This window comes from Pristiophorus japonicus, chromosome 2, assembly GCF_044704955.1.
Source record: "Pristiophorus japonicus isolate sPriJap1 chromosome 2, sPriJap1.hap1, whole genome shotgun sequence".
Lineage (NCBI taxonomy): Eukaryota > Metazoa > Chordata > Chondrichthyes > Pristiophoridae > Pristiophorus > Pristiophorus japonicus.
In genome coordinates, this window is record NC_091978.1 from 278807195 (window position 1) to 278820304 (window position 13110).

At 46.7% G+C, this 13110-nt stretch overlaps 1 protein-coding gene and 1 long non-coding RNA gene across 2 annotated transcripts in view; one reads left to right on the forward strand and one right to left on the reverse strand.

Annotated features, from left to right (window-relative positions):
• LOC139246611 (uncharacterized) overlaps positions 1–13110 on the forward strand; it is a 62460-nt gene that overhangs the window by 41864 nt on the left and 7486 nt on the right. The gene's annotated exons all lie outside the window — the stretch shown is intronic.
• The window catches only part of trim2a (tripartite motif containing 2a), a 163426-nt gene that overhangs the window by 32150 nt on the left and 118166 nt on the right, over positions 1–13110 (reverse strand). The window contains exon 6 of the mRNA XM_070871425.1: positions 1946–2678. Within this exon, the coding sequence (XP_070727526.1) occupies positions 1946–2678 (733 nt within the window). The remainder of the gene's footprint in view (positions 1–1945; positions 2679–13110) is intronic.

Consider the following 13110-nt stretch of genomic DNA (forward strand, 5'->3'; position numbering starts at 1 on the left):
TCCCTTCTTGTCTATCTTTCCGAATCGTCAGATACCCCTGTATGTTTAATTCCCAGTCTTGGCCACCCTGCAACCATGTTTCTGTAATGGCCACCAAATCATACCCATTTGTAATGATTTGTGCCGTCAACTCATTTACTTTATTTCGAATGCTGCGTGCATTTAGGTAGAGTGTTTTGATCCTAGTTTTTAAAACCATGATTTTTAGTTTTGACCCCTCCTGCAGCCCCTTTATATTCAGTGGCCCTTTTTGTTTTTTGCCTTGGGTTTCTCTGCCCTCCACTTTTACTCATCTCCTTTCTGTCTTTTGCTTTTGTCTCCTTGCATTGGTTCCCATCCCCCTGCCATATTAGTTTAACTCCTCCCCAACAGCATTAGCAAACACTCCCCCCTAGGACATTGGTTCCAGTCCTGCCCAGGTGCAGACCGTCCGGTTTGTACTGGTCCCACTTCCCCCAGAACCTGTTGCAATGCCCCAGGAATTTGAATCCCTCCCTGCTGCACCACTGCTCAAGCCACATATTCATCTGCGCTATCCTGCAATTCCTACTCTGACTAGCACGTGGCACTGGTAGCAATCCCGAGATGACTACTTTTGAGGTCCTACTTTTTAAATTTAGCTCGTAGCTCCTTAAATTCGTCTCGTAGGACCTCATCCCTTTTTTTTTTAACCTATGTCGTTGGTACCAACGTGCACCACGACAACTGGCTGTTCTCCCTCCCTTTTTAGAATGTCCTGCATCCACTCTGAGACATCCTTGACCCTTGCACCAGGGAGGCAACATAACATCCTGGAGTCTCGGTTGTGGCCGTAGAAACACCTATCTATTCCCCTTACAATTGAATCCCCTATCACTATCACTCTCCCACTCTTTTTCCTGCCCTCCTGTGCAACAGAACCAGCCACGGTGCCATGAACTTGGCTGCTGCTGCCCTCCCCTGATGAGTCATCCCCTCAACAGTACTCAAAGCGGTGTATCTGTTTTGCAGGGGGATGACCGCAGGGGACCCTTGCACTACCTTCCTTACACTGCTCTTCCTGCTGGTCTTCCATTCCCTAGCTGGCTGTGGACCCTTCACCTGCGGTAAGACCAACTCGCTACACGTACTCACGTCATTCTCAGCATCATGGATACTCCAGAGTGAATCCACCCTCAGCTCCAAATCCGCAACGCGGTCCGTCAGGAGCTGGAGGCGGATACACTTCCGGTGTCCCTGACGCAGATGTAGTCGTCAGGAACACCGGAATTTCCTACTATATCAAACGACGCCATAGGGGACTCCACAGGGCTGTATTTGGTACACTATCACTAAAGCAGATAATTTCATTAAAACTGAATCTAAAGTATTGACACAGTCACCATAACAAAAAACAGATTATCTGGTCATTATCACATTGCTGTTTGTGCGAGCATGCTTGTGCACAAATTGGCTGCAGCGTTTCCCACATTACAACAGTGATTACACTGTAAAGCACTTTGAGATGTCCGGTGGTCATGAAAGGTGCTATATAAATCCAAGTCTTTCTTTCTGTAAATCCAGGTCCAATGCCTGTTTAGGATCCCAAAACAAAATTATTCAGAACAGGGCGGAGCATGCGCCACTAGTTGTTCCAGGTCTTCACAAAAAGGGAAGTAAATTTTTTTTTCAGATTAATTTCGGTGGAGCCAGGAGCTACTTAGGGACCGCTTGGTCGCAATCCCTTAGGCCCCGTGCGCCGGGCTGCATCAGGACGCCTAATTGGTGTCTGCAGCTCGCTGGTTTCATGCAGATGAGGCCCAAGGCCCAATTTTGATCGAGTCTCGGGCTTATAGCACGATCGAGCCGCCCATTTTGTTCTGCAAACTGATGCTATTCAAATTTCTCCCCAGGCTGCAGTGAGGTTTGGGGAGCCGGGGGGGAAAGAGAGAAGAGAAAGTGAAAGCGTTTTTTAAAATCTACATACCAACTCTAAAGATTAAGTCATCTTCAATTGGATTCTCTTTTCTTTTTCCAGTGCTGTACATGCTAGCTGGTCGTTTTACAGCCTTCTGTTTCACATGCCCACTGCCAGGTGACTTCACACGTCGTTTGACCCCATCAGACGTTGGAGAAAGATCAGTGGGTTTGACAACCCTCAACTTAAATGGACTTCCCTTAATATGCTGATCGTAAAGTCTGAGTGCGAGTGTAAAGTCACCCTCCTTTTGTTCTTTCTGAATGGTATAAAGGAAGTCATAGGTGCCATTTTTATTGTCAAGTATCTCCCCATCGACCACACTACCATCAGGAGATGCAATTTCGGCACTTAGGCATGCATTTCCAGTTTTCACAAGTTCTCCATCTTTATCCTTTGTTGTTATAGTAACAGATGTAGGATGACCAATCACGCAGTGTCTCAGTCCCTCGCCTGTCGCAACAGTCTCATAGGCCACTGCATTTGTGGTGATTATGGTACCTAAATTATGAATGGATTTCTTAAGTCCTTCAGTTTCCACCACAAACTCCAGCTGATCATTTTCTTGGGGTTGTAAAGGAAACTCCTGAACAGCTAGTTCATTTAACCTATCACCCATTTGCTTCTTAACTAAAAGAACTTCAGTTTCTGTCCCATGGTTTAGAGCTTGCTCAGTGAAGTTGCAACTACTCTTGATGCTTTCCTGACCCTGCAGTAGTGAATCCAGTTGTGCTTGGAGGACCTGTAACAAAAAATTAAAAAAATATCTGTACACCTCATTTTAAAATGCTCAAATCTCAGTAAATTGCATTTCTTTCACTGAAGTAGAGAGTACAACCCACAAAACAAACTTGCCCCCTGTGAACATTCGTGAAAGGTTAATGGCTAATGAATAGTTAATGCATCAATTGAGAAAGGAAAATTGTTGTTCAGATCAGACAAGGCAATGCAACTCAAAGATAATATACAAATCGTGGTTCACAAACAACTAAGAGGTTGGAGATGTCAGCATACCAACATCTTACATAAGCACCATGCCACCTTCCATGAAGGCAAGTTTATAATAATGATATTCTTATTTCTACTGGACTCATGCCTCCAACTAGATGTAGCCTATTTGATTGTGATGCCTTAGTCATTAAAAATATTGTGTGAATGTGTTAGATTTAGAGATTCCCATCTTCCAAGGGAGTTATCAATTGACTAAAGGTTACTAGATCGACCAGAGTTTAAGAATTACTTCCAACAGAAGTAGAAGTTTGTTATGAATGAATTCCATCATTTTTATAGTACATGGAGATCTCAAGATTAAATTAAAAAGGATACTATACATCTAAAATGCTGGTCAACAACTTTCATTTATGCAATGCTTTTAATGCTAAAATAAATCCCACGTTGCTGTAAAGGCAAGGGAGGAGATATTAGGAAGGTAGATCAAAAAGCTTGGTAAACTAGGTGGGTTTTACAGAGGGTCTTAAAGAAGAGGGAGGTGGAGCGCCAGAGAAGGGATTCCAGAGTGCAAGGTCTAGGCAGCTGAAGGCACATCAATGGTGGGGGTGGGGGGAATAGTAAATTTAGAGGAGGTTATATTGATGGGGAAGAACAAGGCCATGTGGGATTTGAACACAAGGAAAAAAACTTTAGATGTGAGGCATTGGGGAAACCAGGAGCCAATTTTGGTCACCAAGGTCAGCTGTGATGAGCATAGAAACATAGAAAATAGGTGCAGGAGCAGGCCATTCAGCCCTTCTAGCCTGCACCGCCATTCAATGAGTTCATGGCTGAACATGAAACTTCAGTACCCCCTTCCTGCTTTCTCGCCATAACCCTTGATCCCCCGAGTAGTAAGGACTTCATCTAACTCCCTTTTGAATATATTTAGTGAATTGGCCTCAACTACTTTCTGTGGTAGAGAATTCCACAGGTTCACCACTCTCTGGGTGAAGAAGTTTCTCCTCATCTCGGTCCTAAATGGCTTACCCCTTATCCTCAGACTGTGACCCCTGGTTCTGGACTTCCCCAACATTGGGAACATTCTTTCTGCATCTAACCTGTCTAAACCCGTCAGAATTTTAAACGTTTCTATGAGGTCCCCTCTCACTCTTCTGAACTCCAGTGAATACAAGCCCAGTTGATCCAATCTTTCTTGATAGTTCAGTCCCGCCATCCCGGGAATCAGTCTGGTGAACCTTCGCTGCACTCCCTCAATAGCAAGAATGTCCTTCCTCAAGTTAGGAGACCAAAACTGTACACAATACTCCAGGTGTGGCCTCACCAAGGCCCTGTACAACTGTAGCAACACCTCCCTGCCCCTGTATTCAAATCCCCTCGCTATGAAGGCCAACATGCCATTTGCTTTCTTAACCGCCTGCTGTACCTGCATGCTAACCTTCAATGACTGATGTACCATGACACCCAGGTCTCGTTGCACCTTCCCTTTTCCTAATCTGTCACCATTCAGATAATAGTCTGTCTCTCTGTTTTTACCACCAAAGTGGATAACCTCACATTTATCCACATTATACTTCATCTGCCATGCATTTGCCCACTCACCTAACCTATCCAAGTCACTCTGCAGCCTAATAGCATCCTCCTCGCAGCTCACACTGCCACCCAACTTAGTATCATCCGCAAATTTGGAGATACTGCATTTAATCCCCTTGTCTAAATCATTAATGTACAATGTAAACAGCTGGGGCCCCAGCACAGAACCTTGCGGCACTCCACTAGTCACTGCCTGCCATTCTGAAAAGTACCCGTTTACTCCTACTCTTTGCTTCCTGTCTGACAACCAGTTCTCAATCCACGTCAGCACACTACCCCCAATCCCATGTGCTTTAACTTTGCACATTAATCTCTTGTGTGGGACCTTGTCGAAAGCCTTCTGAAAGTCCAAATATACCACATCAACTGGTTCTCCTTTGTCCACTTTACTGGAAACATCCTCAAAAAATTCCAGAAGATTTGTCAAGCATGATTTCCCTTTCACAAATCCATGCTGACTTGGACCTATCATGTCACCATTTTCCAGATGCACTGCTATGACATCCTTAATAATTGATTCCATCATTTTACCCACTACTGAGGTCAGGCTGACCGGTCTATAATTCCCTGTTTTCTCTCTCCCTCCTTTTTTAAAAAGTGGGGTTACATTGGCTACCCTCCACTCGATAGGAACTGATCCAGAGTCAATGGAATGTTGGAAAATGACTGTCAATGCATCCGCTATTTCCAAGGCCACCTCCTTAAGTACTCTAGGATGCAGTCCATCAGGCCCTGGGGATTTATCGGCCTTCAATCCCATCAATTTCCCCAACACAATTTCCCGACTAATAAAGATTTTCCTCAGTTCCCCCTCCTTACTAGACCCTCTGACCCCTTTTATATCCGGAAGGTTGTTTGTATCCTCCTTAGTGAATACCGAACCAAAGTACTTGTTCAATTGGTCTGCCATTTCTTTGTTCCCCGTTATGACTTCCCCTGATTCTGACTGCAGGGGACCTACGTTTGTCTTCACCAACCTTTTTCTCTTTACATACCTATAGAAACTTTTGCAATCCGCCTTAATGTTCCCTGCAAGCTTCTTCTCGTACTCCATTTTCCCTGCCCTAATCAAACCCTTTGTCCTCCTCTGCTGAGTTCTAAATTTCTCCCAGTCCCCAGGTTCGCTGCTATTTCTGGCCAATTTGTATGCCACTTCCTTGGCTTTAATACTATCCCTGATTTCCCTAGATAGCCACGGTTGAGCCACCTTCCCTTTTTTATTTTTACGCCAGACAGGAATGTACAATTGTTGTAATTCATCCATGCGGTCTCTAAATGTCTGCCATTGCCCATCCACAGTCAACCCCCTAAGTATCATTCGCCAATCTATCCTAGCCAATTCACGCCTCATACCTTCAAAGTTACCCTTCTTTAAGTTCTGGACCATGGTCTCTGAAATTACTGTTTCATTCTCCATCCTAATGCAGAATTCCACCATATTATGGTCACTCTTCCCCAAGGGGCCTTGCACAACGAGATTGCTAATTAATCCTCTCTCATTACACAACACCCAGTCTAAGATGGCCTCCCCCCTAGTTGGTTCCTCAACATATTGGTCTAGAAAACCATCCCTTATGCACTCCAGGAAATCGTCCTCCACCGTATTGCTTCCAGTTTGGCTAGCCCAATCTATGTGCATATTAAAGTCACCCATTATAACAGCTACACCTTTATTGCATGCACCCCTAATTTCCTGTTTGATGCCCTCCCCAACATCCCTATTACTGTTTGGAGGTCTGTACACAACTCCTACTAACGTTTTTTGCCCTTTGGTGTTCTGCAGCTCTACCCATATAGTGAAACTTGCTGCAGAATTGATACAATATGGCTGGCAAGGGTTTTCAATGAACTGAAGCTTGGAGGTTGAAAAGGGGAAGCTTCATTGGGATGTCGATGTAGGGGTTTTTATACTCTATTCCTCTTAATAAAGCCAAGGATCCCATACGTTTGTTCTTTTGATAAACAGTCTTCTCAACTTGTCCCGCCACCTTCAAAGATTTTTGTGTATGTACATCCCAGGTCTTTATGATCCTGCATCCCCTTTAAAATTGTACCATTTAGCTCATATTGCCTCTCCTCATTCTTCCTACTAAAATGTATCTCTTCATTTACAGGAAAACATTTGCAGGGCTAAGGGGAAAGAGCAGGGGACTGGGATTAATTGTATAGCTCTACCAAAGAGCTGGCACAAGTGCAATGGGACGAAGGCCTCTTTCTGTGATGTATCATTCTATGATTCACAGTTTTCGGCATTAAATTTAATCTGCCATGTGTCTGCCCATTTCACCACCATGCTCTGAAATCTGTTATTATTCTCCTCATTGCCTTTCGTTTCGTATCAGGAGGTGATTACATGAGTTGTTATGTTTGTGTTTTAATTACAGAATTGTTGCAAAATATTAAATTGCCACAAAAAATTCCACTGGTGCTCATGAATAATTGCATGGCTTTTCTGGGCATCCAATAGGTCAGATTTATGTGCATCTGAGGCAGTGCATGTGTGTAGGAGAGGTGAGTGAAGAAGAAGGCAGTTGATTTTACACTCCCAGCCACCAATTCCTCAGCAATGTTCCCCCAATGAAAGTCAGCAGCCTTCCACCAGCCACGCTGCAGCCACTAGGGTAGCACTGTGTGACATCAATAGGCTAGGCAAAGACACACACAAGATGGTTACTGAGGGAATGCATAAGGATGATGAATTGATTTTTTTATGTCATATTGGAGAGGTAGAGGTATAAAGTTGGCTTGGAAAGTTTGCTTTGTGGTAGCTTTTATATCTGCAGTGTGGCTAAGAGGAAGCTGTGATGGTCCCTTTGGAGACAGAGCTGGGTGAACATAATTGGAATGGATCGCAAGCAGAGTTGAAGATTTGGCGGGAGCAGAAACCAGTGGAGAGGAAGAAGGCAGTTGAGACAGTTAACTGAAAAGGAGCAGTGGAGCCACAGAACCCAAGGACTCCAAATTAATAGGCTAAGGAGTGAATCTGCGGGAGAGCGAGGAGCGGCCGGAAATAAAGATAAGCCCCAGAGCCCGGAGGGAGTGTGAGCGTTAGGAGGAAAGGTTAATAAAAAAATCCTAAAAAGTGACATCAGCAGAAGGGAAGGAGCTGATTAGTGAATAGCTGGTGATGGAGTCTGGAGTTTATTTCTGTTAAGTTAGATAATAGTCTATTAAATAAAGGCATGGCAGGGCACCTCAAGTCCTGTGGAATGTAATCTTGTGCCTTGTGGGAACTCCAGGACGCTTCCCGTGTCCTGGGCAACCACATGTGCAGGAAGTGTTGTCAGCTGGAGGAGCTCAAGCCCCAGGTTTTGGAGCTTGAGCAGTAACTGATGTCAGATCTGTGAGGCAGTGAGCTACATGGTAGCACATTTCAAGAGATGGTTACCCCGCAGTGCAAGAGTGTACAGGCAGAGAAGGAATGGGTGCACACCAGACAGACAAGGAGAACCAGGCAGGTAAGTGCAAGAGTCCCCCGAGTACATCTCACTTTCTAACCGGTACAGAATACTGGTGAGGGCAATGGTTCCTCTGGGGAGTACAGCCAGAGCCAAGTCCATGGGGAGGAGGAAGATTGGGAAAGCAATAGTGATAGGGTAGGCTAGTGCTGTTGGGGACGGTTTGAATCAATTTGACAGTGGGACGGCCACCTGCAGCATTACAAAGAAGAAACAAGGTGCACAAACAATTAAAAAAAAAAGACAAGGTGCACAAAGGATTGGGAAGGACAGATAGCACTAGAGTAGGAAATAGTACAGTATTAGGTGGGGTCAGACTAAGAATACAAGAAGGCCTAAGGTAGGTTTACAGTGCATGTGTATAAATGCACAGAATGTGGTAAATAAGATTGGTGAGCTGCAGGCACAAATAGCCACATGAGAATATGATGTAATGGCGATAACTGAGACCTGGCTCAATAAAGGGGCAGGATTGGGCACTGAATATTCCTGATACAAAGTGGTGTTCAGGAAAAGTAGGGAAGGAAAGAAAGGAGGTAGGGCGACAGTATTGGCTAAGGAGAATATTACAGTGTCGGAGAGAGAGGATGTCCCGGAGGAGTCAAAGACAGAATCTATTTGGTTCGAGTTAAGAAACAATAGAGGTGCCATTACACTACTACATGTATTCTATAGGCCACCGACTAGTGGGATGTATATACAGCAGTAAATTTGCAGGGAAATTACAGAGAGGTGCAAGAACTGCAGAGTAGTGATAATGGGGGACTTCCGAATACAGACTGGGATAATAGTGTAAAGGGCAGGGGGGGGTGGGGGGGTGCGCAGAGGGGAGAATTTCTGAAGTGTTCAGGAGAACTTTTTGATCAGTACATTTCCAGCCGATTGAGGAAGGCATTGCTGGATCTGATTCTGGGGAATCAGGTGGGTCAAGTGGAGCAATTGTCGGTAGGTGAACATTTAGGGAACAGTGATCACGGTATCATAAGGTTCAGATTAGCTATGGAAAAAGACAGTGAACAATCCAGAGTAAAAATACTTAATTGGAGGAAGGCCAATTTCAGAGGGTTGAGAATGGATCTGGCCCAGGTAAATTGGAATCAAAGATTGGCAGGCAAAATTGTAGTGGAACGATGGGCTGCCTTTAAAGAGGAGATGGTTCAGGTACAGTTGAGGTACATTCTGTTGTGTTCCTGACACCGATGAGACTGCACACAGGGAGGTTAAAGTAACAGTGACCTCAGTCTTTATTAAGATACTCCAGAGTGAGGAACAGGCCTTAGGGACCGGCTTATATACAGTGCTCCCAAGGGATGCTGGGATCCCTTGGGACTTCAGGAGATGCGCTCCCTGGTGGTGGAACATGGGAGTGCATGCTTTACAGATACACAACATCATCATCACCACCCACCGCCCACCCCCCCACCCCCCCACCCAAAGTGAAAACTATTTACAAGGCGAGGTGGTCGGGAGCCTTCCTTTCCCTGGTGGACTGCCTCGGTACAAATGTCTGTTCTGGTGTGTTGGCTGTGCCCTCGCTGGGCTGGCGTATTGTTGGCCCTGCAGGGTTCAATTTTCTGATTCGGGGTGGTGTCGTTGATCCTTGGGTGCGTGTTGTGGGCTCGAAAAAGGTGGTGTCTGCTGTGGGTTGTTCAGCGTAGTCTGAACCGCAGCCTCGTTTGGTCCAGGTGCTTTCTGCAAATTTTTCCATTGTCTAGTTTGACTACAAACATCCTACTCCCTTCTTTAGCCATCACTGTGCCCGTGATCCACTTGGGACCATGTCCATAGTTGAGCACATACACAGGGTCATTCAGATCAATTTCCCGTGACACAGTGGCGCGACTATGGTTTACATTTTGTTGCTGCCGCCTGCTCTCTACCTGATCATGTAGGTTGGGGTGAACTAGCGAGAGTCTGGTTTTAAGTGTCCTTTTCATGAGTAGCTCAGCCGGGGGCACCCCTGTGAGCGAGTGGGGTCTCAAGCGGTAGCTGAGCAGTACTCGGGACAGGCGGGTTTGGAGTAAGTCTTCTGTGACTCGTTTAAGGCTCTGTTTGATTGTTTGTACTGCCCGCTCTGCCTGCCCATTGGAGGTTGGTTTAAACGGGCCTGAGGTGACATGTTTGATCCCATTGCGGGTCATGAATTCTTTAAATTCGGCACTGGTGAAACATGGCCCATTGTCACGGACCAGTATGTCAGGCAGGCCGTGGGTGGCAAACATGACCCTCCGGCTTTCAATGGTGGTGGTGGTGGAGCTTCCCGACATTATTTCACATTCAATCCATTTTGAAAAAGCATCCACCACCACCAGGAACATTTTACTGAGAAACGGGCCCGCATAGTCGACATGGATCCTTGACCATGGTCTGGAGGGCCAGGACCACAAACTTAGTGGTGCCTCTCTGGGCGCGTTGCTCAACTGAGCACACATGCTGTATTGCCGTACACAGGACTCTAAGTCAGAGTCGATACCGGGCCACCACACGTGGGATCTGGCTATCGCTTTCGTCATTACTATACGCAGGTGTGTGCTGTGGAGATCAGAGATGAATGTCTTCCTGCCCTTTTTGGGTAGCACTACGCGGTTACCACACAACAGGCAGTCTGCCTGAATGGACAGCTCGTCCTTTCGCCGCTGGAACGGCTTGATTAGCTCCTGCATTTCAACGGGGATGCTGGCCCAGCTCCCATGCAGTACACTTTTTTTTTAAACTCAGGACAGCAGAGGATCTTGGCTGGTCCAAGTCCTAATCTGACAGGCCGTGACAGGTGATTTATCATTTTCAAACGCTTCTGTGACCATCAACAAGTTTGCAGGCTGCGCCATTTCCACCCCCGTGGTGGGCAATGGTAGCTGACTGAGAGCATTCACACAGTTCTCGGTGCCTGGCCTGTGGCGGATGGTATAGTTAGTTATATGCTGATAGCCCGCATACAAAGGTGGGCATTCGCGCTGAGGCATTAGTATTTATCCCCTTGTTTTCAGCGAACAGGGATATGAAGGGCTTGTGATCAGGTTCCAGCTCAGATGTGAGGCCAAACAGGTACTGATGCATTTTCTTTACCCCGAGCACACACGCTAATGCCTCTTTCTCAATCATGCTGTAGGCCCTCTCGGCCTTAGACAAGCTCCCGGAGGCATCGGCGACAGGTTGCAACTTCCCCGCAACGTTAGCTTGTTGTAATACACACCCGACTCCGTACGACAACGCATCACATGCTAGCACAAGTCTTTTACACGGGTTATACAATACAAGCAGCTTGTTGGAGCATAAAATGTTTCTGGCTTTCTCAAAAGCAATTACTTTGGGGTTTTTTCCCCATACCCAGTTCTCACTTTTACACAGTAACACATGTAGGGGTTCTAAGAGGGTGCTTAACCCCGGTAGGAAGTTACCAAAATAGTTGGAGTTCCAGGAACAACCGCAGCTCCGTGACGTTCTGTGGCCTGGGCACGTTCCTGATAGCCTCTGTCTTGGCGTCTGTGGGCCAAATGCCATCCACCGCGATCGTTCTCCCCAAAAACTCCACTTCTGTTGCCATGAAGACGCATTGCGACCTCTTCAGCCGCAGCCCAACGCGATCTAGTCGCTGGAGGACCTCCTCCAGGTTCTGTAGGTGCTAGACGGTGTCCCGACCCGTGACCAATATGTCGTCCTGAAAAACCACCGTGCGTGGTACCGACTCGAGTAGGCTCTCCATGTTTCTCTGGAAGATTGCTGCAGCCGACCGAATTCCAAACGGGCATGTGTTGTCGATGAACAGTCCCTTGTGCGTGTTGATGCAGATGAGGCCCTTTGAAGACTCCTCCAGCTCCTGCGTCATGTAGGCCGAAGTCAGGTCGAGCTTAGTGAACGTCTTGCCTCCTGCCAGCATCGCTAATAGGTAGTCTGCCTTAGGTAGCGGGTATTGGTCCTGTAGCGAGAAACGATTAATAGTTACTTTATAATCGCCGCAAATCCTGACCGTGCCATCACCTTTGAGTACTGGAACAATCGGGCTGGCCCACTCGCTGAATTCCACTGGGGAGATGATGCCCTCGCATTGCAGCCTGTCGAGCTCGATTTCCACTCTCTCCCTCATCATGTGAGCTACTGCTTGCGCCTTGTGGTGAATAGGTCGTGCCTCTGGGACCAAGTGGATCCGCACCTTCGCCCCGGAAAAGTTTCCAATGCCAGGCTCAAAAAGGGAAGGAAATTTGTTGAGAACCTGGGTACATGAGGCCTCATCGACATGTGATAGCGCTCGGATGTCATCCCAGGTCCAGCGGATTTTGCCCAGCCAGCTCCTTCCAAGCAGTGTGGGGCCATCACCCGGGACAATCCAGAGTGGCAGTTCGTGCACCATGCCCTCGTAGGTGACTTTGACCATGGTGCTGCCCAGGACAGTGATAACCTCTTTGGTGTACGTTCTCAGTTTCGTGTGGATGGGGCTCAGGGCTGGTCTGAGTGCCTTGTTGCACCACAGTTTCTCTCACATCTTTTTACTCATGATGGATTAGCTAGCGCCAGTGTCCAGTTCTATGGCTACGGGTAAGCCATTCAATTTTACATTTGGCATTATAGGTGGACATTTCGTTGAAAATGAGTGCACCCCGTGTAAGTCAGCATCTGCCTCCTTGGAGGCTCGAAATTGCTTTGATCCACCATGGACTGATCTTCCTCTGCCACGTGGTGGTTAGCAGGTTTTGCAGAGCTTGCAGCTCGTCTGCAAGCTCATTGGAGGTGCCCCATTGTTCCACAGCTCTTGCAAACATACCCTTTGAAGCGGCATGAATAGGCTGAATGGAAGCCTCCACAACGCCAACAAGGTGTGAATTGCCTTGCATTCATCCTTTGTTGCGGACTCGGTCATCTGGGTCACCTGAAGCCTGCTGGCAGTTGCAGACTCGTGGTTTCTGCCCTGTACATTTCTGCTCGCAAACACAGTTCCAGTTAATTTATGAACATTGCTAGCACTTGTATGCTGAGAGATTTGCTTGGTGTTATCACTGGTGGACACAAACGCCTGTGCTATTGCAATGGCCTTACTGACGGTCGGTGTCTCCACAGTCAAAAGTTTTCGTAGGATGGTCTCGTGGCCAATGCCCAGTACAAAAAAGTCTGAACATTTGCTCCAGGTAACCATCAAACTCACATTGTCCTGCAAGTTGTCTTAGCTCGGTGACATAG